Source organism: Sprattus sprattus (genome assembly GCF_963457725.1).
Source record: "Sprattus sprattus genome assembly, chromosome: 16".
NCBI lineage: Eukaryota > Metazoa > Chordata > Actinopteri > Clupeiformes > Clupeidae > Sprattus > Sprattus sprattus.
Genome location: NC_137914.1, coordinates 28,861,643 through 28,889,430, shown reverse-complemented (window position 1 = coordinate 28,889,430; position 27,788 = coordinate 28,861,643). Strand labels below are relative to the sequence as shown.

The 27,788-nt window shown below is 45.4% G+C and overlaps 1 protein-coding gene across 3 annotated transcripts in view; it reads right to left on the bottom strand.

Annotated features, from left to right (window-relative positions):
* dmxl1 (Dmx like 1) overlaps positions 1 to 27,788 on the bottom strand; it is a 65,898-nt gene that overhangs the window by 2,821 nt on the left and 35,289 nt on the right. For all 3 annotated transcript variants that reach the window (XM_080854014.1, XM_080854013.1, XM_080854015.1), the window contains exons 23-43: positions 26,431 to 26,596; positions 26,018 to 26,288; positions 24,752 to 25,854; positions 22,887 to 23,078; positions 22,163 to 22,239; positions 18,590 to 18,711; positions 17,981 to 18,223; positions 17,453 to 17,646; positions 16,838 to 16,980; positions 16,597 to 16,682; positions 15,569 to 15,770; positions 12,018 to 12,135; positions 9,959 to 10,045; positions 9,716 to 9,837; positions 9,186 to 9,327; positions 8,790 to 8,850; positions 8,306 to 8,433; positions 6,837 to 6,914; positions 6,493 to 6,584; positions 6,256 to 6,308; positions 5,637 to 5,854 (exon numbers count right to left, since the gene is read on the bottom strand). In XM_080854014.1, the coding sequence (XP_080710140.1) occupies positions 5,637 to 5,854; positions 6,256 to 6,308; positions 6,493 to 6,584; positions 6,837 to 6,914; positions 8,306 to 8,433; positions 8,790 to 8,850; positions 9,186 to 9,327; positions 9,716 to 9,837; positions 9,959 to 10,045; positions 12,018 to 12,135; positions 15,569 to 15,770; positions 16,597 to 16,682; positions 16,838 to 16,980; positions 17,453 to 17,646; positions 17,981 to 18,223; positions 18,590 to 18,711; positions 22,163 to 22,239; positions 22,887 to 23,078; positions 24,752 to 25,854; positions 26,018 to 26,288; positions 26,431 to 26,596 (3,898 nt within the window). The remainder of the gene's footprint in view (positions 1 to 5,636; positions 5,855 to 6,255; positions 6,309 to 6,492; positions 6,585 to 6,836; positions 6,915 to 8,305; positions 8,434 to 8,789; positions 8,851 to 9,185; positions 9,328 to 9,715; positions 9,838 to 9,958; positions 10,046 to 12,017; positions 12,136 to 15,568; positions 15,771 to 16,596; positions 16,683 to 16,837; positions 16,981 to 17,452; positions 17,647 to 17,980; positions 18,224 to 18,589; positions 18,712 to 22,162; positions 22,240 to 22,886; positions 23,079 to 24,751; positions 25,855 to 26,017; positions 26,289 to 26,430; positions 26,597 to 27,788) is intronic.

The following is a 27,788-nucleotide window of genomic DNA, read 5'->3' as shown; positions in this document are numbered from 1 at the left end:
AATTGAGGATATATGAAAAAGGACAGCGATTCACTTTTTAAACCGTTAAAGTGCAACAGTGAACTCTAGAAAATACTGTAGTTTTAAAATATTACATCTTTTAATTCTAGCATAAGTGCTGAGGCATTGGCTATATTCATGTCCCTGCCTGGCAAGTGTTGCGTTTTTACTGCGTTGTCATCTTCATCCAAAAAATTAACGAGGACATTGTCCCTGTTCTTGTTGGTGGCTTCGTTGACATTTAAGGAATGCATGCCGTTTTTAGCTTTTCCCAAATACGTCTTTTTAACTAGTGTTGTGCCGTTTGTGTTAAAATAGCTGGCATGCTGATTGGTTTTGGGTCATTCCAAGCCAAACGGGACAATGGCTCCCACTCGACCGTCTCAGATTTGGCTGAAAAAAAATCAAGGTTGTTCATACACTTCTTAATAGGTATAGTCCCAAATATTAGCTCTCTACTCCCAATAGTTTTGTTTTAGGGGGGAGGGGCTGCCTGTATTTCAGACGCTTTTTTAGCAGCGTTTCTGAAGAGCCATTTTCAAAGTACTATTACTAGAAAAGTATTTAAGACAGCTTCTTCAAACTTTCTAGGCTCAAAATCTGATACCATTTCTTGAAGATTATGGACTTCCAAGGGTGTGGCTTGGGTAAATCATAATATTCAGGGTGCTTAAATTTGCGTGGAAATTGTGCTCTATGCTTTTTTGCAGCATCTTTGAAGGCCTGTGGAAGGCTCAATGTTAATGCTAGAGACTTGATATATATACAGACCTTCTTATTTATGCTTTGCATATTGTATAAAGATATTAAAAATTGAAAATGGATGAAAACCCATTTTATGCTATTTTTGTCATGCTATAGCAAAAAAAAATGACAGCATTTACCAACATGAAATCATTTTTTTTGGAAAGATTAGACATTTGTTCTTAACATATCAAAAATGTGTGATGACGTTCTGCCTCGTTTTCTCAAAATATTTTTTGGAAAATATGGGACTTTTGTTCAAGCCCAGCATTCAATGGCCTATAGAAGCATGGTATTCAAATGGTAACAAAAGGTACGTTTATGACACGTTTGTGTATACAATCTGTGTATAATATCAAGTCTCTAGCTTTAACATTGAGCTTTTCACAGGCCTTCAAAGATGCTTCAACAGAGCATAGAGTAAAATTTCCGAGCAAATTTAAGCACCCGAATACTATGATCACCCAAGCCACACCCTTGGAAGTCCATTTTATTCAAGTAATGGTATGAGATTTTAAGCCTAGAAAGGTCGAAGGAGCTAGGTGAAATACTTTTCTAGTTATAGCAATTTGAAAATGGCTCTACAGAAAACCCTGCTATTACAGACACCTCATCACCCAATAAAACATAATTTTGTGACAAAACTATTGGGAGTAGAGAGCTAATATTGGGACTATACCTATTACGAAGTGTATGAACAACCTTGATTTTTTTTCAGCCAAATCTGAGACAGTCAAGTGGGAGCCATTGTCACACTTTACATGGAGTGACTTACACGCTAAACGTGCGACAATTTACAATTAAACATTTATCAATTAAAGCATTTTGTGCAGTTTAAGCTCTGTGTCATACACTAACCTTTTGCTACCATTTGAATATGCTTCCATAGGCAATTGAATGACGGGCGTACAAAAATATTTTGAGAAAAGGAGGCCATCACAAATTTTTGATGTGTTAAGAAAAAATATCTAATCTTTCCCAAAAAAATTGTTTCATGTTCATAAATGCTGTAATTGTTTTGCTATAGAATGCCAAAAATTGAACAAAATGGGTTTTCATCCATTTTCAAAATGTAATATCTTCCAGACCATTCATCTCATAAGGATAGTTTTTCAATACAATATACAGAGCATACATATGAAGGTCTGTGTGTATAATATCAAGTCTCTAGCATTTGTGTATACAATCTGTGTATAATATCAAGTCTCTAGCTTTAACATTGAGCTTTCCACAGGCCTTCAAAGATGCTGCAAAAAAGCATAGAGTACAATTTCCATGCAAATTCAAGCACCCCGAATACTATGATTTACCCAAGCCACACCCTTGGAAGTCCATAATCTTCAAGTAATGGTATCAGATGTTAAGCCTAGAAAGTGTGAAGGAGCTAGCTTAAATACTTTTCTAGAAATAGCCATTTGAAAATGGCTCTTCAGAAAACGCTGCTAAAAAAGCGTCTGAAGTACAGGCAGCCCCTCCCTCATAAAACATCTTTTTGTAACAAAACTATAGGGGACTTTACCTATTAAGAAGTGTATGAACAAGCCAAATTTTTTCAGCCAAATCTGAGACGGTCGAGTGGGGACATTTCCTTAAATTGTCCCATTTGGCGTGGAATGACCCTATTGACAGTTTAGTCAAAGCAATTTTGTATTCAGCCATTTTTTGGCATAAATTCACCAGGGGTTGAGCGGGCCTGAAAGACAGATTGTGCTCTGTGATGAACGTGCAAAGACAGATTGTGCTCTGTGATGAACGTGCAAACACGTATTTTCAGGGCACACACACGGTCAGTTATTGATGCCGGTACATTAGCTGTGGTTGTTGCTCCCGGTAAATGCATTGTGCCTTGGATAGCGCCAACAGCTGCTCTATGAGCGGGGTCTAAGTGGAAGACTTTTTTTCGGCTAGTTGCATAGCTTTCTTGAGCACAAAATGCAGAAGCAAGCACCTGCTTCTCTTAACTTCTTACAACGGGTACCAAAAGGCTTATCTCTTCTATCCATGCCCAGCGCCATTTACTTTTCAATCCTTTATCAACTAGGAGGGCATCTTCCCAAGGATTGTTGAACGTACTCTCCTTCGGTGTGACAGTATCTCTTCGTGGGCATCTACGTAGCATAGGCAAAGCGATTGACAAAAATCGGTGGTGAAAGCACATTTTCCCAGGACCCGCCCCAATCTACTTCTGATTGGCTAATCAGTTATATTGAGCGAGTGCGAGTTTTGGCATTAATGTGACGCCCTACAAGGGTTATTCCACCAAGTACTAAGGCCCCGTCCCATTACCACCACCCGATCTCAATACTCCCCCTTATCCCTTATCTTCCCCCTTACCCTTGAAGTTGCGCGTTCATGTGAGAGCTAGGCCCAATCTCGATTCTTCCCCTTGCCCCTTATCTTCCCCCTTACCTTTGAAGTTGCGCGTTCATGTGAGAGCTAGTGGTGTCTCAATACCCAATTTGATCAAGATTAAGGGATAAGATTTAGGGCTATATGGCCCTTGGAGTCAAGACCTTACTTGCTCCTCCAAGCACTATCCCAGAGCACACAGCGGAACCAGCCCCGGAATTTTCAAAAAAACATGGCTGCTTGAAGTGAGGAATATTTTACATGAATAAAGCTATCTACACCACTTTTTATATGTTAATAATGACTCGGTTTGATCTGAAATGTGCTACAAGAACGATGCAGAGTATTGTAGGTCTTAACTGAAGCTTTCAAACAGTAGTTTTAGGTTACAGCTAACACGTATGCCACCACTTCATTGGATTATATGGTAGCTTGCTAGCTAGATGCTACATCTTCAAGGATGGCGGCAGCAGCTCAGAGGGAGTCCCACAAATGTAAGTCTTTTTGGCTTATAATTAATTTAAAAATGACGACAGTCTTGTTTCGTGCTCTATACAGTCGTATACATATATATTTGCAACCATGAGCGTTTCGGCGCTCTGGTGACGTAGCAGCCAGCTGGCGACGATGTATGATGATGTACCCGAAACCAAGTGACGTACCCGAAACCGAGTGGCGTCTCATTTCATATGGGAAAGTTTTCAGCACTTGGCCCTTACACTTGCAAGTGCTAGGGTTAAGACAAAGACAAAGACAAAGAAAAAGGGGCAAGGGGAAGAATCGAGATTGGGCCCTAGTGGTGTGTCTCAATACCCAATTTGATGAAGATTAAGGGATAAGATTTAGAGCTATATGGCCCTTAGAGTCAAGATAATCCCAGACCTTACTTGCCCCTCCAAGCGCTATCCCAGAGCACACATCGAAACCAGTCCGAGAATTTTCAAAAAAACATGGCTGCTTGAAGTAAGGAATATTTTACATGAATAAAGCTATCTACACAACTTTTTATATGTTTATAATGACTCGGTTTGATCTGAAATGTACTACACGAACGATGCAGAGTATTGTAGGTCTTAACTGAAGCTTTCAAACAGTAGTTTTAGGTTACAGCTAACGCGTATGCCACCACTTCATTGGATTATATGGTAGCTTGCTAGCTAGATGCTACATCTTCAAGGATGGCGGCAGCAGCTCAGAGGGAGTCCCACAAATGTAAGTCTTTTTGACTTATAATTAATTTAAAAATGACGACAGTCTTGTTTCGTGCTCTATACAGTCGTATACATATATATTTGCAACCATGAGCGTTTCGGCGCTCTGGTGACGTAGCAGCCAGCTGGCGACGATGTATGATGATGTACCCGAAACCAAGTGACGTACCCGAAACCGAGTGGCGTCTCATTTCATAGGGCAAAGTTTTCAGCCCTTGGCCCTTACACTTGCAAGTGCTAGGGTGAAGACAAAGACAAAGACAAAGACAAAGAAAAAGGGGCAAGTGGAAGAATCGAGATTGGGCCTTCACCCTAGCACTTCGCCCTTCCACTTCGTTTGCGCATTCGCGTGAAGGGGTAGGGTGTCCCAATTCTTTTGGACCGAAGGGGAAGTGTTGTTCAACCCTTCAAACGACCCCTTCAAACGGAGTGTGATCAGAACCAGACTACGGTTGAAGGGAAAGATTACATTTCCCAGGATGCCTTGCGATCACCTTGGTTACCAACGGACTCCAAAAATGTACTAAAGATGGCTGCCAGTGCAGAAAAAGAAGTTTACAAATCTATGGATATCTTCGCATATAACTATTGAAAAATGTGAAACACATCGGGATATTTAGCAGATCATTATGCAGAATAATATTCCTTACAGTTGAGTAGAATATGATTGTTAAAAAAAAAATGTAAAAAAAATGTAAAAAACGCTATTTTATGACATGAGGGTATATATGTTTGCCAAAACCTGAGAAACTGAAAACCTGACGTGTGTTCAAATTCGCAAACATAGGAACACTGTTTGCATTGCGTTTTTGGTGAAACGTAGCCTACAGTGGAGCTGGATATGAGTGATCGAGTGGTGTCCCATTTCTCAGGTAAAGATTTAAATCCCTTCACTTCTCACTCCGTTGTGAAGGGGCCTTCCGCAGTGAAGTTCACTTCGATGAAGTGGTAGGGTGAAGGGAAGATGAATGGGACGGGGCCTAAAATAAGTCATGTTTTGCTAGGGGTTCAAATACTTATTTTCCGCGACAAATGCATATCAATTCATAACTGTTATAAAACACAGTTTTCTGGATGTTTTTGTTGATATTCTGTCTCTCACTTTTAAAATAGACACACCATTACAATGATAGATCACACATTTCTTTGAAAGTGGCCAAACTTGCGAAATCTGCAGGTGGGCAAATACTTATTTTCCCCACTGTACATACTTACATACCTACATACTTGAACAATCCCAAACTATATACTGGAGTACCATTTCTTCAGTCACTGCACTCAGCAAACCTATATTTTGAGTGTATGTGTATGGGTGTGTGCCCTCTGCCCCACCTTGATGTTGCCCTCGGCGGAGCCACTGATGAAGCAGGCCTCGGCGGGCTCCACGGCCAGGGCCTTGACGGGGGAGTCGTGGGCCTGGAAGCTCTGGCGCTGCAGCCTCTGGGTGATGTCCAGCACGCTGATCCATCCCCGCCGGCCGCCAGCCAGCAGCAGTTGCTGCTTAGGGGAGATGGCCAGCACCGTCGCCCCCGTCTCATGGCAGCTGAAGGCTGGACCAGAGGGGAGGAGAGGAGAGGAGAGGAGAGGAGAGGAGAGGAGAGATAGAAAAAAGAAAATATTCGTTCGTATATATGTTTGTGAAGTGTGTGTTTAAACAGGGTTTGTGAAGTGTGTATGTCTATGTTTAAACAGGGTTTGTGAAGTGTGTATGTCTATGTTTGAACAGGGTTTGTGAAGTGTGTATGTCTATGTTTGAACAGGGTTTGTGAAGTGTGTATGTCTATGTTTGAACAGGGTTTGTGTAGTGTGTATGTCTATGTTTGAACAGGGTTTGTGTAGTGTGTATGTCTGTGTATGTCTGTGTGTGTGTGTGTGTGTGTGTGTGTGTGTGTGTGTGTGTGTGTGTGTGTGTGTGTGTGTGTGTGTGTATGTGTGTGTGTATAGGACTCACCATGGACCAAACTGTTTGATGGCGTCACCAGCGTGTCCCACAAACATACGTTCCTATGGGAGAGAACACACATCAGCACAACTGGCAGAGCACAAGCTCATATCTCATGCATCCATTGCTGTGATGTTTCTGGTCAGCTTTATTGGGTGGTCAACAGAAATAGTAGGATTTCCCAGCTTATTGATGTAGTCTGTGGAGGACCAAAAGTGTGTGTGTGTATGTGTGTGTGTTGAGTACCTGTTGTCTGTGGAGAGCCCTGCTGTGGCGATGAGTGAGGACGAGCCCACAAACACGAAGTCATGAGCGGTCTTGTTATGGCACTGCAAAGTCTACACGCACACGCGCACACACACACACACACACACACACACACACACACACACACACACACACACACACACACACACACACACACACACACACACACACACACACACACACACACACACACACACACACACACACACACACACACACACACACACACACACACACACACACACACGTAACATAGCAGCTATGCAAATAAGGTCAACATCCAAAACATGATGAACTGTGTGTGTGTGTGTTTTGTGGCTAACCAGAAAAGGTTTGTGTGTGTTTCCTGTTGTGTTGGTCTGCCACAGGCTCAACGCTCCGTCTGCATCCACAATGCCAAACTACAAAAACACAACACAGATAACACAGAGAAGAACACACAGCTGTTAGACTTCCAGAAGGGCTCCATGCTCTGATAGATGAGGAGCACCCATGTATGTTCTAGCTGATGCATGTCTGTATGTCAGTGGTGGTCCGTCAGGGCCAGCAAGGCCTTCTCTGCTGGCCTAAACATCATCAGAAAATACATTTAATAAAATAAATGTAATTATAATATTTTCTTTTCATAAATATGTATTAAAATATTCTCCATAGTCAATTTTCTTCATTTCATAGCTTCCAGCGTTGTTTATTTATGTTAGAGCTTTCATCCAATCATATTTCAGCTATCATGCGTTGCCAGGCTCCGAGAAATATTCCCTGAGGCCTTCAGAATTAACAGTGAGGGCGCCTGTAGTGTTGCCAGGCTCCAAGAAATCTTCCCCGAGGCCTTCAGAATTAACAGTGAAGGCGCCTGTACATCTGATTGGTTATCACAACTGGCTGTTTCAGTTCATTTAAATTGAATTAACTGAAACAGACAGTTGTGATAACCAATCAGAATTCGAGTTGGCGACATTGGGGCCAGCTAGCAGGCATCACGTTGAACGTGACACGTACACGTACTTTGATTGGATACGCACTAGTGCGGCAGACTGAGGCAGTGCCTCAGGAAGTGCTCATTTTAGTAGGCGAATGGTGGTTGTGAATTAGCGAAAACGCAAATTTCAGTTTATTTTCAACCCACAATGGCTGAAGGAGGAGGAGATATCGATTTGGTCGCTAATATAATAGAAACGCCATTTTCAAGACGGACCTTTCAAGAAAAAACTGGATATTGTGAGGATCGGGTCAGTTTAATGTAACTGCTTTGCAGGTGGGACAATTCGGTGTGTAGTGGAAAAACTTGTTAAAGCTCACATAGGCTACTTTCGGTGGACTTAATAAAACGTTGTAGACTAATCCCTGAAAATCGGCTTTTATTTTTAAGTTGTGACAGTATCCAAGCGATAATTTAACTGAGAGTTTACTACTCTTAATTGTTAATACGGGTGTATTGATTTTTAATGCTCCGGAAATATTAATAAAGTCTGTTGTACTCGACTATGTTAAGGTGATGCAATGCTCACTTATACTGCCTTTCTGTATAAATATATGGCTCGAGAGCCATGGCGTCATAATGATGGTATTAAGAGATGGATTCACTCAGTTTAACTGTCGTGTATGACATCGCTGAAGGCCTAGTCGTGAAATGCACGGACCGCCACTGCTGTATGTGTGTATGTGGACAGGTGAGTTGGCTGGTATGTTTGTCATGGTGTTGGCCAGGTGCGTTGTATTAGCTTGGGTTTGGAGTGTGTGTGTGTGTGTGTGTGTGTGTGTGTGTGTGTGTGTGTGTGTGTGTGTGCGTTACCTTGTTTCCCTGGTAGTTGAAGCGTATTCGCGTCACTCTGGAATTGCCGGGGCTCCTGAAGCAGGTGATCTGTTGGGAGTGACCCCACTCAAACATTCTCACACTGCCGTCCTGAGCCCCAGTGAGGTCTAGCACACACACAGACACACACACACACACACAGACACAGACACACAGACACACAGACACACACACACACACACAGACACAGACAATTCCTTAAGAACAATAACCTAAATACTACACTTACGATAGGTATAATTCTGTGGATCTAGGTGCTGTAACTTCAATGAAATACCAGTTAATTTAGACATATTGGTTTTCCTTTGACACTACTTATGATCAGCTGTAATGTCAGGAGGTGAAGTTAGCAAAGCAGACATGTTAGACAATCAAATCCATCAGAGAAATGTGAGGGAAGAAAGACTGCAGCTCTGATAATGTCCATTTGAGGTGAGGGTGTGTGTGTGGTCTTGGTTCTTACAGTAGGGTAGTGTTGGGTGGGACGCCATCCTCCTCACATTGGTGATGTTCCTCTTGATCAGCTGCAGTTGGAGGAGAATTGAACACCAGTCAGGACCAAACAAGGCAGCAAGTGTGGTTATACGAGGTTTATATTAGACACTTGAGTGTTTGTGCAAGTGTTAATATATGTCTTTTAATGAGAGCCTGTGTGCGTCTTGAAGTGACTGTGTGAAAGTGTATGTATGAGTGCAAATGTGCAAATATTGGCATACTAGAATTAAAGCCTGTGTATAATTGGATGTGTAAGGGTTTGTGCATGCACATAATACGTGTGTGAGTGTATGCATTTGTATGAATATTTTAATAGATTTATCATTGTGTGTGAGTGTGTGTGAGTGTGTGAATGTGTGCTCACCACGGCGGCCCCTCTGCCAGTCTGCATGCTGCCCAGCCAGGGCAGATTGATGGGGGTCCCGGGGCTGCTGTGTGTGTAGGGGGTCGTGCCATGGAGCGTAGCAAAGTCATCTCGTGCATGGACCACCAGAAACTCATCCCCACTAGAGACATACACACACACACAAACAGAACACAAACCCCTCAACACTTAACTCACTTCACTGAACAGAAAACATCACTTCACTGAACAAACCTTAGATACTGGGGATAATGGGTCCTCTGGGGTGTGTGAGCAGGTTAACATCTAGGCTAACATTTGTGTTCATCAGATTTGCGCTTGTGTGGGTGTGTGTGTGTTGGTCTTGGTGTACTACGACCCCAATTTACCTGAATACGTACCGACACTACGAGGACATTTGGGATTATGAAGACAGAGGACCTGTCCTCATAATCCCGAGTTCATTTCAGCCTGAGGAACAACCTCCAGCTTTTTTGTGTGTGTGTGTGTGTGTGTGTGTGTGTGTGTGTGTGTGTGTGTGTCTCTCTCACCCTTTGGTCTCGTTCTCTGCTTCGTCGTCAATCCAGGTTAGGATCTGTGTGGCCAAGATGGCTGACACATCCAACTCCTGGATGTCATGTGTGGAGGCGATCACCAGACAGTTCCGGTTGGCCTGGTAACCAGAAACAGCAGGGAGTTAAACACAAATGAATGTTAATATTCTGGAAGAAGTAACCTGTAAGTGACTCAGAAGTGACCCCCGTCAGACAGGGATATGGCGGGGGTGAGTGTACCTTATTGATGGCAAAGGCTGTAATGATGTCTGACTCCTTGTGGATGATGCGGGCCTTTCCACCTGGGTAGCCAAGATCTGCCTCAATCTGCACACCACAGAACCACCACGGTTAGATATCAAACACACACGTGCATAACCAACATCAAACCCCCCTACCCTCCACTGGGATGCCCCCTTGATCACTGACATGAAGGCATCGCTGCATGCATGTCAACACGAGAGTGAGTTTGTGTATATGTGTATGCTGAGGGGTTAGAGTGTGATTAGAGCACTGGTCATGTCTGAAGAAGGGCCACAACACACTGACAGTTCACACACTCCAGTCAAGACTGAGTGTGTGTGTGTGTGTCAGAAGCAGGTCTGACAGTGGTCTGAGGGCATGGCTTTGGGTGCTCTGAGCTACAGCATTCTTCTCCACTTTAACTCCATCTCTATTTTGAGGGCAGTAACGAGGTGTCCCAGTGGTCTTTCACCTTTGGGAGCTCCAGCTGAGTGCCAATAGGGCTCCTAAAACTGAACACCAGGTTCTCACCCACAAAACACAGCCTGCAGACTTGAGTTTGACCGCTGCCTGACAGAGCGCTGCAGCAGTACAAAGCCAGGTCTACATGTGGCACCAAGGCTCTTAAAAGAACATCTCAACAATGACATGATCTTCATAGCTCACAAACGTCCAATTAGATGTAATTAGTTGTCAATGCTACTTTTATAAACCCAGCCAGTTAAATGGGGTGTTCAGAGAGGTTCATCCCTGAGGTTCCAACACAGTCTAAAGACAAACAGAACACACCAATGTTGTCTGTATTGTGTGGATCAAGCCCCTTTAAGAGAGTGAGTTCTATGAATAACTCCTGCATCCCTGTGTAGATGTTTGGGCCACACCATTTCCCACTGCTGGTAATGGCCGAGAGCCTTGTCCCCAACCTCGAAACACTCTCCCCATGACGGACAGTAGGGCAGTACCTGGTTGGGATTAGTCTCCTCCGTGCCTGAACATTTCCCATAATCTCTGCAGTCTTCAAACGACTTTAACCCAATGAGACATCAGACAGGAGACAGGTGATGAGGCATGCAGGATCAACAGCACACACAAATTAACACACACACTCTCTCTCACACACACACACACACACACACTAGAGCATACAATTAGGAGGTTAATCAGCATACACAATCAATCTGACAGGTGAGTGACTGCAGGTTTGGGTTAGAGAATGTTGCGATCATGTGGGCGGACTAGAGCCACACACACACACACAACCTCAGACTGGACACCAATTTAACATGTATGTGTCACAGTGGTCTTTCTGATGCATTTCCAGAACAGCATTGTCTTGGTCGGAGGCACTGTACTGTGTCAACGTTATACTCAATTACACAAAATGCTACTCAGTGATATGCTGGCCTAAAAATTGTTAAGAAGACAGACTGATATTAATCGTCATGAAATGATTCAGCAAACAGTCATGCAAAACGACAACACAAATGATTGAAACAAACACAACTCATCATACAGAACTGATTAATCATTCTTTCACCAACACAGACATTTAGAAAAGCAACTCAATATGTTCTGATTTAACACCACAGGCAAATCACCCAAGAATTAAGGCATAAAGGGGCAGGACCCTTCATTTAACATGGAACACACAAGTGATATCAGAGTTCAAACTTCAGTAATCGTTTCTGTGGCTATTTGCCTCAGGCTAGGTGATCACGCTAACTTTCTGTCTTTGTGCAGGGCAGAACTGACTTTATAGCCAACCAACAATCAGCTGGCTTCTCCAGTGTCCCTGGAGGGTAAGCGGGCATCTCCGAGGGTAAGTGGGCACATCAAAGGGTAAGTGGGCACATCATAGGGTATGGGGCACATGAGAGGGTAAGTGGGCATATCAGAGGGTAAGGGGCACATCAGTGAGTGCAGAGTTCAGTGAGAGAGCAGGTGAGCGGGTGAATGGGCAGGTGAGAAGTTGCGATCATGAGTGAGTGAGTGAGTGAGTGAGTGAGTGAGTGAGTGAGTAGAAGTCACTAAGAGAAAGCTGGGGTGTGGCGTGTACCTCGTTCTGGTCGCGCTTCTTGGTGAAGATGTTGCGGATGAAGGTCTCCTGCACCTCCTCCTGCTTCACCAGGTACTGCCACAGGCGACGCACTGGCAGGGCAGCGTGCTGCTGGGACCTGCAGACACAAGCCAACAGCACAGGAGACAGTCAGTCAGTCACCATACGACAACAGCACAGGAGACAGTCAGTCAGTCACCATACGACAACATCACAGGGACACAGTCAGTCAGTCACCACACGACAACATCACAGGGACACAGTCAGTCAGTCACCATACGACAACATCACAGGACACAGTCAGTCAGTCACCATAAGACAACATCACAGGGACACAGTCAGTCAGTCACCATACGACAACATCACAGGACACAGTCAGTCAGTCACCACAAGACAACATCACAGGGACACAGTCAGTCAGTCACCATACGACAACATCACAGGACACAGTCAGTCAGTCACCACAAGACAACATCACAGGGAAACAGTCAGTCAGTCACCATACGACAACATCACAGGACACAGTCAGTCAGTCACCATAAGACAACATCACAGGGACACAGTCAGTCAGTCAGTCACCACAAGACAACATCACAGGGACACAGTCAGTCAGTCACCATAAGCCAACAGCACAGGGACTCAGTCAGTCAGTCAGTCACCACAAGACAACATCACAGGGACTCAGTCAGTCAGTCAGTCACCACAAGACAACATCACAGGGACACAGTCAGTCACCACAAGACAACATCACAGGGACACAGTCAGTCAGTCACCACAAGACAACATCACAGGGACACAGTCAGTCAGTCACCATAAGCCAACAGCACAGGGACTCAGTCAGTCAGTCAGTCACCACAAGACAACATCACAGGGACTCAGTCAGTCAGTCAGTCACCACAAGACAACATCACAGGGACACAGTCAGTCACCACAAGACAACATCACAGGGAAACAGTCAGTCAGTCACCATAAGACAACATCACAGGAGACAGTCAGTCAGTCGCCACAAGCCAACATCACAGGTAAACAGTAGGGGTGTAAAAAATAATCGCTTTGCATCGATGCATCGATCCAACAGCCGACGATACGATGCAGACACGTCCGCAGGAGTATCGTTTAAAAAATGTTGCTAGTGCACTTTGATGAGTATTTTTATTTTATAGTGAATGAAGTAGGCCTACAGGGGTATTTTTTGTTACCATTTGCTGCTACTAGTGCACATTTGCACTCATTGCACTGATTTTGTGGAGCACTGTCATTTTAAATTGAATTAACTACAGGCCTATTTTTTGTTACCGTTTGCTGCTAGTGCACTTTTGCACTTGATTTTGTTGAGTATTGTTATTCTATAGTGAATGTGGTATAGGCCTATTTTTGTTACTTAACACTTTGTACTTTGTACAGTACTTTTTGATGCAAGGCCTTTCAGAATCTATAACAGGGGCATTATTATTTTTCAGTGAATGAGGTTGTCATAGGCCTAGGTGGAGTACAACTTTTCTACTTCTGTTATTGGCTGTTGTTTCTCAAATAAAATGCATAACGATATAACAGCTTTCATTGATTTATTTCAAATCTGAAACATTGTCTAGCCTGTAAGGTAAAAAAAAAGAACAAATTAATTAATCGAATCGTATCGTGGTGTATTCATGAGTATCGAAAATAATCGAATCATTGGGTCAGGAAATCGATACTAAATCGAATCGCCATGATGGGTGTGATTTACACCCCTAGTAAACAGTCAGTCAGTCACCACAAGCCAACATCAGAGGACACAGTCAGTCAGTAGCCATAGGCATAGAGAGATGTCCACATGGAGGTCACAGATGTCTCAAAGCATGTGGCTCCATAGGACAACTTGAACTCACTCACATATTCGCTTCTTACTTACAGTCAAAAAGGAAAAAATTAAACAAGCCTGGTCGAAAACAGAGCTAAACATTTTTTTTTATAATAATAATAATACCAAAACTATTATTATATTTTTAAAGTATGCCTTAAACAGATTCACTTATTAGATGGATGATGTTTTAAGAGCAAGTTCTTAAACACTTTATAAATGTACCAAGGCTGTCACTGAAACGGAGCACTAGGTAGGTCTTGCCATCACAGAAATACTACAAATGAGGCCGACAGGGGAAATAGCCCTAAATCTTATCCAACTGTCTCACTACAAACGCAGGTTTACAAAAATAATGCATCAAATTGTGTGACCAAAGCTGACCGATGCTCAGAGGAATTAAGTTGTCATCAATAATAACAACAAAGCTATTATAACGTTATAAAGTTGTGCAGTTTTAGTTTGGGTCAACGGAGATAAACCAAGCTATTGGTTGGAATATCAGATCAGGAGTTTTTGAAAGATTGAGCTGAAGATGTCAAACTACAATTTTGGCACGATTTTCTGAATGCCTTAGTGATATTTCAGTCATCTGGAGGCGAAGGACAAATATAGTTGAGTATCATCCGCATTACAGTGAAAGGAGAACCCATGGGCACGGATGATCTCACCTTAGGAAGTGGTGTAAATAGAAAATATGAGGGATCCAAGTAAAGATCCCTGGGATACATGGGTGGTGAGATTTTGACACTTGTCCCTGCCAGGATACATCGAATGAACAACTGCAACTGCAGTACAATTCGAACCGACTGTGTGCTTTCCATGAAATTCCCATTTCAGACAGAATAGAGAGAAGGATGTCATGGTTCACTGTGTCCAAGGCTGCTGACAAGTCTATTAGAATCAGAACTGATGACTGAGCAGAGGCTTTTGCTACTCTCAATGCTACACAGATAAAAGAGCAGTTTTAATAGAATGACCGCGTAGGGTCTAAAAAATGATTGAGACAGGAATCCGAAATTTGCCTTAAGACAACCTTTTCAAGAATCTCTGTCAAAAAGGGAGGAAAGCAGACAGGTCTATAATTCTTTACTTCAGTTGGGTAAAGTGAAACTTTCTTAGGCAAAGGAGAGACCAGAGCCTGTTTGAATGATGCAGGAGAGTTTCTTGAACTGAGTGAAGCATTGAAGCATGAGTGTGACAGCAGGTCAAATTGTAGGCGATAGACTGAAGAAGGGTGGTGGTCCAGAGGTCATGTGGTAGGTCAACTCCATTGAAGAAGCATAGAGACTTCTTCATCTTTGAGAGGGGAGAATGAATTCAACAATGATCCAATGTCTAGACAAGGTCAAACCTGTTTAGGAGGATCGGAGGCATTCATTATGAGGCATGTACCTGAAGGGGGTTTTGGAGGGTTCAAACACAGGGGTGAGTAAGGGGGTGTTGGAGGGTTCAAACATAGGGGTGAGTAACAGGCATGTACCTGAAGGGGGTGTTGGAGGGTTCAAACACAGGGGTGAGTAAGGGGGTGTTGGAGGGTTCAAACATAGGGGTGAGTAACAGGCATGTACCTGGAGGGGGTGTTGGAGGGTTCAAACACAGGGGTGAGTAAGGGGGTGTTGGAGGGTTCAAACATAGGGGTGAGTAACAGGCATGTACCTGGAGGGGGTGTTGGATGGTTCAAACACAGGGGGGAGTAACAGGCAGGTACCTGAAGGGGGTGTTGGAGGGCTCAAACAGAGCTTTGTGGCGGAGCAGGGCGGGGCCGGGGGTGGAGCTGTCATCATTGGGGTGGGTGGAGATGTATTTGGGGGGTGGTCCTCCAAATATCTCCAGCCTCTTGAGGAGCACCTGTTCCCATCGCTGCAGGGTCTTAAGCACAGCGTGGCACAGGGGAGAGCCTACAGGAAGGTCTGAGATCACAGACAAACACATTCAATAAATACACACAACAACACACCATCTGTACACAATTTCACACATATACACGAACATGAAACCCACACCACATACATAACCTTAACTACATCCCAAATAAGAGCACAGATTCACCACACAACACAGATATTCATTCAGATACAGAGCCAGTGGTTTACAGAGAGGCTCCTCTCTCAGTGAACCGTTCATCTCAAGGAAAGAGCCTCTTTTCATAGCACAGCATAGGCTTTTGCATAGGCTCAAAGCACAGAATAGGCTTTTGCATAGGCTCAAAGCACAACATAGGCTTTTGCCATTAATGGTGCCCCTGCCCCACAATCAGCACCCAAAGGTCACCATCAGATGTGTTACACTCATGGGTGAAGGCAAATGTCACAGGAAGTCAGATGTCCAGAGAAAGAACTGGGAAGATGTCCTCTGGAAAGCAGCACTGACACCATCATATTAACCATGTATTCTTTATTAGTGCTACTCCACCCTCCTCCAATCATCATACGATTAGATCACCAGGTTCTGAACCCATCAGATTAGATCACCAGGCTCTGAACATTACCCATCAGATTAGATCACCAGGTTCTGAACCCATCAGATTAGATCACCAGGTTCTGAACATTACCCATCAGATTAGATCACTAGGTTCTGAACCCATCAGATTAGATCACCAGGTTCTGAACATTACCCATCAGATTAGATCACTAGGTTCTGAACCCATCAGATTAGATCACCCGGTTCTGAACCCATCAGATTAGATCACCAGGTTCTGAACCCATCAGATTAGATCACCAGGTTCTGAACCCTTACCCATGAGATCGTGGCCAGCCATGGGGTAGAAGGACCTCAGGTTGGCTAGAACCATCTGAACCATAGCCAGACGCATCAGACACCAGCTGTTAAGGGGAGAGCATGTGTTAACACATTCAGTGTCATGCTACACAACTGAGATTGAATGGACTAAACAGAACTCAATTACAATGCTTGGTTTTTCACATTTACAATCTTTCTTTTCTGCACTAAGGGTAAAAACAGTCATGTGAGGGAGCACCTGTAGGAGTTGGGATTGGAATGTTCCTGTAGAGGGGAGCTGGAGTCGAAGGCATCGGAGTATTCATCTTCATCGTCATCCTCACTAGCGAGGCTCTCCTCCGAGTCATACTCTAACCTGTTCTCCGAGGGGAGTACAAACGGCTGTGGGAACAACAGCAAACAAAACAAACAAACATTTCAATTACAACTGGACAGGTTATACCAATGTCAATATCTACTAATAGAGTAGAAAAGTCTACTTGTTCTTCAGTTCCTCAGACAAAGTAACTAGGCGAGTAACTAAGTACGTATGAAGAGGGGAAACCTACTTAACTAATAAGAAAAGTAGATTGTTAATTAGATGGTTATCTAAACAATACCAATGTCAATATCTACTAATACAGTAAAAATGTCTACTAGTTCCTCATTCCTCAGACAAAGTAACTAGGTGAGTAACTAAGTACGTATGAATAGAGGGGGAACCTACTCAACTGATAAGAAAAGTAGATTGTTAATTAGATGGCTATCTAAACAATACCAATGTCATTATCTGCTAATACAGTAGAAATGTCTACTAGTTCCTCAGACAAAGTAACTAGGTGAGTAACTAAGTACGTATGAATAGAGGGGGAACCTTAGCGATGAAGTAATCCCAGATGCTGAGCTCCGGAGGGACGAAGCGCTCGGTGACGCTGGAGGGTTGGGGCTCAGAGGGGGGGCTGCGGGGGCTGGGGGGGCTCTCGGGCGGAGCCTCCCTGGAGCCACTGCGGGAGGAGAGCAGCCGGAAACGCTTCTGCTTCCTTTCAGACCCCTCGTGGGCCACGGCCACTGAGGACACCAAGGTCCAAGAGCCATCAACATCTCCTCCACCAACACTCAGCTTTTATCATACACTCCTCCATCCAACATTTACAACATGTTTCTTTCCTTCACTTTGTTGGCACAATCACCAATATAAATGTGTCATCATCGCCTTTATTATGATCCTAATTGCTCAACAATTCTACTTTTGAAATTCAATTCAATTCAATTTTATTTATATAGCGACATAACAATACAATTGTCTCAAGGAGTTATGAGATCTGAAGAGAGGCTGCTCCAAGACGGTCTTACTTCTCTCTTCCCTCTACTTTACTTGTCTAGCAGCAGTGGTGCCACCCACCTGTGGGGGTATTTGTGTTGATGACAGGCAGGCGTGCCCCTCCCCCGAACACGGCAAACCACAGCTTGCTGTTGAGGGGGTGAGCGAGCACACGGAAGAGCTGGGCACTGGAGTGTGTGGCCAGGCCGTGCACAAACAGGCTGAGGAAGACGGCCGTCAGCACTTCACACAGCAGCACACCCAGCCCGGCACGGCCTTCTTCCCCACCACACACGCTCAGGAGACGCACCAGCGCCCCCACACCTGCAGGGGGCAGAAGAGAGATTTATGTGCAACGATCTCTATGATCCCAGCATCATCATTCTATCACAACAACAACAACCAGGGTGACATTTAGGACAGCATGCAAGCATCCCACAGGGCTACAGGGATGGGTTTAGTGTCAGCTTAGAAAGAAAGCATCCCATCCAAAAGCCTTTAGGCCTAAATGTGATTACCTGGCCACTGTGCTGGAGGGTTGGGTATAGTATCAGCTTAGACAGAAAGCATCCATCCAAAAGCCTTTAGGCCTAAATGTGATTACCTGGCCACTGTGCTGGAGGGTTGGGTATAGTATCAGCTTAGACAGAAAGCATCCATCCAAAAGCCTATAGGCCTAAATGTGATTACCTGGCCACTGTGCTGGAGGGGTGTTGGGCAGGTAGGTCTCCTCTGTGCTGACGCCACGTCCTGGAGGATGCTGGGAATGCAGCGCACTCTGGTACACCGTTCCCATAAGGCCGTTCACCTGACTAACACAGAGACCCAGACACACACATCAGAGAAACATCAGGACATGGTATACACACACACAGTGCTCACAGAAATAATTCAGAGACCCCTTTTCACATTTTGTCACACTGCACCCTTAGGCTGAAATCTTTTAAATTCATTGATTTTCTTCATCAATCTACATTCAATACCTCATCATGACAAAGCGAAAATGGGATTATAGACATTTTTGAAAATGTATTAAAAAAGAAACAATGTAATTCAGGCCGTTTGCTTTGACACTTAAACTGTATCTCAGGTGCCTTCCATTTATCTTGATCTTTGAGATGTTTCTACACCTTGATTGGAATTCAACTGTGGCAAAATTAAATTGATTTGACGTGATCTGGAAAGGCACACACCTGTTTATATAAAGTGTCACAGATGACAATGCATATCAGAGCATCCATATTGAAGGAACTGTCTGCAGAACTCAGAGCCAGGGTTGTGTTCAGGCACAGATCTGGGGAGTGCTACACAAATAGTTCTGCTGCATTGAAGGTTCAAAAATGAACAGTGGCTTCCATAACTCTTAAATGGAAGATGTTTGGAACAACCAGGACTCTTCCAGGAGCTGACTGGCCGTCTGATCAAACTGGGCAATCGGGGGTGAAGGGCCTTGGTAAAAGTAGGTGACCAGGAATCCGATGGTCACTCTGGATGAGCTCCAGAGATCCTGGGTGGGGATGGGAGAAACTTCCAGAAGGACAATAATCCCTACAACAATCTGATCTGGGCTTTATGGCAGAATGGGCCGATAGAAGCCTCTCTTCAGTGAGACCCAGAAAAGCCTGCTGGGAGTTTGCAAAAAGAAAAGCATCTCTCAGACTGAGAAACAAGATTCTCTGGTCTAACGAAACCAAGATTGAACTGTTTGGCCTCAATTCTAAGTGTTATGTCTGGAGGAAACCTGGCACTGCTCACCATCTGCCCAATACCATCCCAACAGTGAAGCATGATGGTGGCAGTGGCATGGACTTGGCAACCGAAGCTGAATGAAGCAAAGTCCCGAGAGGACACTGACGCTACGTACACAGCCAAGACAACGCAAGACTGGCTTATGAATAGAATAACTCTGCTATTTCAGTTTTTCCTTTTTAATATATTTTGAAAATGAATTTAGGCTGCAACACAACACAATGTGAAAGTGAAGTCTTAATACTTTCTGAACGCACTGTAACACTGATGAACATTAAATGGTTAGCAGGCTTGTTCTGGGGATGGGTATCATGTCTCCAGCATCTGAGATGGCTCTCTGCTAGGAGAGTAAGCCTGGAGGAACAGGGAGCCCCTCACACTAGTCAGATGGAAAGAGTCCCTGGGAACAACACACTCTAGCTACACATCCAATTTCACTAGTGTATTTAACTAACAAGCAGACTAGCATGCAAACCCACAGAGGGCTAAGTCTTCGGATCCTGTAAAATAACTCAATACTAACATGGCAAACTGAAGAGAATAAAAACAGTACATAATAAACCAGTATGAACAGCCCTTGCTTTAAAATGGGGCATAACCTGCATTTACTAAGAAAAGCTTAAGATTCATTGGCAACCCAGTTGAGATAATCTTTCAAAATTTGAACAGATTAAGATTTATCATGAGATGCAGAGTCTGCCATGGCCAACCAGCTCACAGTGTGAGGACACAAAAAAGCCATTTCTGTGCAGAAGCTCTCTTTGTGAAATGTCACGCCCGGCCACGGGCCATCCCCCAGTCACATGACTCCTGGGTCACATGACGGTCACACTGGAGAGTGGATCCCAAAATGGCAGTTTGACCCCATCAGTGTTAGACCAGACAGAACTCCCAATCCAAATCCTCACAAATGCTCTGTGAGTGTAACGAGTGTGAAAGCTGAGGTGAGAAGTATGCTACACTAATGTAGGTCAACAGAGAAGGCTTTGGGAGGGAAAGCAAGGGAGAATACAGAAGAGTAGAGTGATAGAAAGAGAGGGGAAAAAACTGAAAATAAAATATAGGAATAAACATATAATCAGGGGCAACAAAAACACCATCAGGACTGCAGCTTCAGTGGCTATGCTAAACTGCCATCTCCTGTTCCTTCTAACAGCTAGACATATCCTTCAGGTTGGCTGTGGTGGGTGGAGGTACAGCAGGCAGGAGGAGATGACTTCAGCCCCTTCAGCCCCTGGAGCAGCCCGTCTCAAAGCCCACTCATCTTCGCTCGCTCGCTATCATAATGAGAAAATGGAATTGGAGGATTTTCCTCTTCAAATCACTTTAATGAATTATGCAGATTAACTGGTTGGAGCACAAACATGCTCCCTGGAGGACTTCTAAGTCAGGAGAAAGAAACCCCGGTGCTCAGAGAAAATTAGACTGAAAAATGAATGGGAAGACAGAAAGACAGAGAGAGAGAGACAAAGACAGGAAGAGACACGGATAAAAAAAGGGGTGTGTGTGTGTGTGTGAATAAGAGAGAGATACAGGCAGAAGGATCTTTACAGAGAGACTAGCGTTAGCGGTAGCGCCTGTGGACCACATCACTGCTGGTGTGTGAGGGGCTCAGGTGTGTGCCAATGGGGCCTGTTGCTGAAGCAAAGCTTGACACTTCATGACAAAGACCCTCTGAGGGAATTCATTCTACATTTAAATGTAGGTCTTTACAGGCAACATATGCCAGTTACTGAGAATGCATTGCGGAAGATGTACCAAAGCACCAGTTGTAACAACGAGAGGCATTCTTAGTGTCTCAACCAAAGCAGGTGACACACCTGACATCACTACCTCTCCTTTAATGGACAGTGGAGGGGTGTCAGCACAGGCAGCTGAGGCATCCACCATGTGGTTTGAGATGAGAGGACAGTGAGAGGTACACCTGTTGGGGTGTCCAACACACACACACACACACACACACACACACAGGTAGATACAGCCAGGTCCCACACACACTCACCTATAGGGGTGTCCATCACACACACACACACACACACACACTGGTAGATACAGGCAGGTCCCACACACACTCACCTGTAGGGGTGTCCATCACACACACTGGTAGATACAGGCAGGTCCCACACACACTCACCTATAGGGGTGTCCATCAAACATTCACACACTGGTAGATACAGGTAGGTCCCACACACACTCACCTATAGGGGTGTCCATCACACACACACACACACACACACACACACACTGGTAGATACAGGCAGGTCCCACACACACTCACCTATAAGGGTGTCCACAAGCACTGGTAGATACAGGCAGGTCCCACAAACACTCACCTATAGGGATGTCCATCACACACACACACACACACACTCACCTGCAGGGGTGTCCTTCACACAGTCACTGGTAGATACAGGCAGGTCCCACCCACACACACACACACACACACACACACACACACACACACACACACACACACACACACACACACACACACACACACACACACACACTCACCTATAGGGGTGTCCATCACACAGACACTGGTAGATACAGGCAGACAGCGAGGCAGCTAGGGCATGCATCACATAGATCTGCAAACGCATGACAAAAACAAACATGTTTAGAACATTAACAATCTTCACACCATAAATGTAAAAACACAACTATGTTTTACATTTCAACGATAGCAATATTACGAAAACATTGGTATAGCTTCTGTAAAAGGGACCTTTAAAATCAAGCAAAGACCAAAACAATGATTCCAACAGCACCCACTTTTCATTTTCTACAGTGGGGTTGGATGGAAATGGTCTGCCAGAAAAATAATAACATTACTGGATAGATGGACAGGTAGCCAAAATGGACACATTTTTTTTTTTACTGCTCAAATTTAGCATGGTAGTGCTTTTTCTTGATTGTACTTTATACTTGCATAATGTGGTCATGGCCTATTGTTTAGCCTATCTGTTAAGAAGGAATAGGTAGCCTAATCATTAATAAAACGCAAATGGGCTTCCATACATTGTTAAGATCGACCACCCAGTGGGAAGTTTAAAATGTTTATATGTTTTTAAACAAGAGTAATGATGGTATTGGCGTGTTTTTAACCTGCTTCAATTTCCATAGCCAATCACAGGCTGTTAGTGGGGAAACAGGAGGGCGTTCCATGTGTGCTGTGTGGCGGGGGCTTGGCTGTGGCAGCAGTAAGTGTGAGGTGTCATGACTCCGGTGTGTTTACCTTGCTGCAGACGGAGTCGGGGTGCGGTGGGGAGTCCAGGGCGTTGATGGTGCGCAGGATGTCGTGAGTGAGGCTGGTCAGGTGGGACACAGGGTTAGCCACCACCGTCCTGGAGCAGCCCATGCAGGACAGGAGCAGAGGGATGGTGGCAGGAGGCTGAGGGATCATCTCCCCGGAACACACACTCTCATCCTACAAGACAAACACAGGGTGCTCAGCAACCAGGTATAGGGCAGGGTTACGGGGTGTGTTTGTGGGTGTGTGTGTGTGTGGTAAGAATGTTGCCACATCACATCCGGATCTGAGCATATGACTTTGATGCTTCTGTTAGTCCTTGGGTACCCTGTCCTCCCCATCACCCATGTGTTCATACAGGATCTCCAGGCCTTAGTATGGATCAATCCCCTGCTCTTTTAAAATGCTCACTGCATTATAGCTCTCTCCACATGTGTGAACTTCAATCAGTTTCAAGTGCTCTCAAAGACTGACAAAAAAGAATATCAAGGAAATAAACGTTGACAGTTCCAGGTCAAACTACCCTACATACTGTGAGTGAACATTCTTTCATCTTTTCCCATTTGATTAAGGCCAAAATAGCTTCAGAGCTTGAAACTTAACTACAGTTTGTTAACCTGAAGCTGCTTTGTTTTAAAGCCAAACAATCCCAACTGAAATTAAACCTCCAATACCTAATAATTGGGTAGTGTGTGTGTGTGTGTGTCTAAAGCAGTTGTACACAGCTCACTGGCGCCCCCTCTCTGATGATAATAGCATCTCGTCATCAGAAAGCACAAGTTGATGTTTTTTTACGTTAATACCTCTGGAGGTGTAAAACCAGGCCAAGAGAATCAGAGCTTAGGTGTTGGCGAACACTGCGCATGCGTTAAGATGTGTTAAGCTGTGTTAGTGTTCACCTTTAGGAGAGCATGTGCATGTGCACCATAAGGATGTGTTAATGAGGTGTGTGTATAGAAGGATGTGTGTGTAGAAGGATGTGTGTTGATGAGGTGTGTTTAGAAAGATGTGTGTTGAGGTGTGTGTATGAGGTGTTTGTAGAAAGATGTGTGTTGATGAGGTGTGTGTATGAGGTATGTGTAGAAAGATGTGTGTTGAGGTGTGTGTAGAAGGATGTGTGTTTATGAGGTGTGTTTAGAAAGATGTGTGTTGAGGTGTGTGTATGAGGTGTTTGTAGAAAGATGTGTGTTGAAGAGATGTGTGTAGAAGGATGTGTGTGTATGAGGTGTGTGTAGAAGGATGTGTGTGTAGAAGGATGTGTGTTTATGAGGTGTGTGTAGAAGGATGTGTGTTTATGAGGTGTGTGTAGAAGGATGTGTGTTGAGGTGTGTGTTGAAGGATGTGTGTTTATGAGGTGTGTGTTGATGAGGTGTGTGTAGAAGGATGTGTGTTTATGAGGTGTGTGTAGAAGGATGTGTGTGTTGAAGGATGTGTGTGTAGAAGGATGTGTGTTTATGAGGTGTGTGTAGAAGGATGTGTGTTTATGAGGTGTGTGTAGAAGAATGTGTGTGTAGAAGGATGTGTGTTTATGAGGTGTGTGTAGAAGGATGTGTGTTTATGAGGTGTGTGTAGAAGAATGTGTGTGTAGAAGGATGTGTGTTTATGAGGTGTGTGTAGAAGGATGTGTGTTTATGAGGTGTGTGTAGAAGAATGTGTGTGTAGAAGGATGTGTGTTTATGAGGTGTGTGTAGAAGGATGTGTGTTGATGAGGTGTGTGTATGAGGTGTGTGTAGAAAGATGTGTGTGTATGAGGTGTGTGTATGAGGTGTGTGTAGAAGGATGTGTGTTGAGGTGTGTTTATGAGGTGTGTGTAGAAGGATGTGTGTGTGTGTGTGTGTGTGTGTGTGTACCTGCTGGGACTCCTGCAGCAGCAGGATGAGCTCCATGTGGACGGACGCCAGGCCTCCTCCGTGGGAGCCGTGGAGGCTGCAGTAGCTCAGGAAGATCCTCAGCAGCTGCTGGTTCCTCTGCAGCCACTGCCTCCTGCCCTGGGCCTCCGCCCCCGCCCTGCCCGCCTCCACTCCCCCTGACAAGGCCTCTGCGATGGGGGAGAGGCTCAGGTGGCTGTCCCCGTCCCCCTGGAAGCCCTCAGGGATGGGGGCACAGGGGCTGTAGCCACAGCAGCGCTCCAGAGCCTCCACCTCGCGCTGCAGCCACACGGCCAGCAGGTGGCGTAAGCGGCCCCCGTCCAGAGGGCAGCCGGAGGCCAGCGTGCGCAGCTCAGAGGTCAGCAGCTTCAGGCAGGCGCGGAACTTCAGCTGGGCCGCCTGGATGTCCACGCCTGCCAGCGCCTCAGGAGCAGGGCTGGAGACGGCCCCCGAGGAGGAGGAGGAGGGGTGGGCAGGGCTGGAGGCCGACGCTGGGTCAGGGAAGGTGCCGCTGCTGGACGGATCGGGAGCTTCATCCACCTTCTTCACATCCACTTCCGCCTGCTTGTTCTCCTCTTCCTCCTCTTCCTCATCTTTGTCACTGTCCCACTTCAGGTCCAACGGCTCGTCAACCAAGCTGACCGACGGCTGGCTCCAATCCAAGCTCAGCGCTGAGTCGGACCGGCTGTGATTGGCTGAGGACGGTGAATCGCAGGCAGACCCGAAGCCGTTGAAGAGGGGCTGGGACCAATCAGGCTCGGCCACGCTGCTCTGCTCCGGCCCACTGGTAGGGGTGTGTGTGGGGCTGTCTGGGCAGGGGGGGGCGCTGGGCTTGATGGTGCGGGGGAGACGTGACAGCACCTCTAGGGCCAGCAGGGGGCAGCCTGCCTGCAGGTGGGAGTAGGCAGCCGTGAAGAAGAGCCTCCTCTCCACCAGCGTGACCGAGTCTTCCGCTCGGCCCTCGGTGGACAGACCGCCCTGCCTCTCTCGTGAGCCCAGGTGTCGCCGTAGCAACAGGGGGTGCGTACGCAGGTAAGTGTAGAAGTTGAAGACTTCTGGGTTACATGGAGACATGGCCACTGGTCCTGAGGAAGCCGGAGAGAGTACGATATGTGCAAATGTTAGACATAATAATATTAATAATAATAATAAAAAACTTTATTTATATAGCACCTTCCATGAAGAAGAATGCAGCTCACAAGTGCTCACAAGTGCTCACAAGCTATAAGCAAGAGGGTGGAACTGTACCTTGCTGTGCTGTGTGCTCGCTGGAATGTGATTGGTCCACTGCTGGCGTGGGTTGCTCCAGGAGTGTGTCCAGGGCCCGGCTGTAGCGGTCCAGTACCCAGCAGGCCATGCTGCGCAGGAAGGGGTCAGAGTGGGGTGGGAGGTGGGCGTCGTGACCCAGCACGTGCCTCTGCAGGATACGCTTGTACGTGGAGGACGACTCAAACTCCGACTCGTAGAGACGTGTGATGACCAGCGCCAGCTGCAAGTCCTGGAGCTTCTCTATGCACACCTACAGGCCAGGGAACACACCAGGGAAGACATGCCATTTCAGAGGTTCACTCGTCAAACAAGCGATATGGGTTAGTGTGTGTGTGTGTGTGTGTGTGTGTGTGTGTGTGTGTGTGTGTGTGTGTGTGTGTGTGTTTCTTCACCTCTACAGCATCCTTGAGGGAGCCTGCCAGGAGGAAGAAGGCAGCAGAGTGCTGGAAGCGCTGTTTCCCTAACAACGAGAAGGCATTCTTCAGAGCTGCTCTCCTCCAGCGGTCCTCATTGAAGTTGTGGCTAAAGAACTCTGTCATCTTGGTGTTCCTCTGGGACCTGCAACATCAACCGAGAAAGCCAGTCAGTGGCTCCAGAAAACAGTCAGTGGCTCCAGAAAACACTTAGAGGCTCCAGAAAACAGTTAGTGGCTCCAGAAAAAACACTTAGTGGCTCCAGAAAACACACCAAGTGCATATCAGTGTGTCCCTCTGTGTGTGTTCAGGCCAGGAGTTACAGCTACATAACGTATGTCAGTGTATATTCTTTACAATTATGTTTAGATATGTGTGAGTGACTGTATGCGTGAGTGAGCGAGCAACGTGTGAGTGCGTGGGCGTATGTGTGAGAGAGAGAGAGACTGCGAGTGTGTGAGCTTACACTGCACGAAAAGCAAGATTATCGGGCCCGTATACGCTGTGATACAGCCGCGAATGATCACCATTCCTGGCTGATCGCGGACATTCCCCCGAAATATCCGTCTGCCGCATACTGACGGAATTTCCCGGGAAGGGACCTGCAAGGGGAGGGGGGCCGATGTGTTTAGCATTCACACCTCCCGCTGACAGAGGTGCTAAATGCTCTTATTAGCATATTGACTGTCAGCAGTCTAGCCACACACACCCTGCTGCAGCCATTGGTTGAAAACGACAAGGAATTGAATTAAAACGTCCTGTGATGAGACGGAATGAGATTCTGTCTAAAGGTCAGCTTTCAACTGACAAAACGTATCCCTTCCCATTTACAGCTATTGCCCCATAAAAACGAAATTCAAAATAATTTAATCAATATTCTGTCTTTAGGGTTTTGGTCCGGGGTTATCACATTTCTTGATTCACCTTCCGTTTTCAGAGTTCTGTCTTTAGGGTTTTGATTTCGGGGATGTCACGATGCTTGCTTTGCTTTGCCTTTCATTTTCAGAGTGCGAGGGTTGCAATGTACTTTGGAGGCTGTTCCACTTATATTCCGGAGCTTCCTCTCTGTAATGTTCTTGAGATTCACTTTTGGCATGTAATTATACAGAGTCGGGCTTACTCTGATATTGAGATAGTCATTTCGCAACTTGGGACATGTTTGCCACTCGTGAATATCTATCCTGTGTCTTTTCAGGTAGATTTTGAAATCTTGCGCGAGCTTCGAACCTGCCCTCTTCAGGTTAACCCATTTAGGCCTAAAGCGCCTGAAAAAAATGCCTGTAAAACCTATAGGCGATTTCAGAAAAGCCCCCAAAACCTGAAGTTTTTCTAGAAAT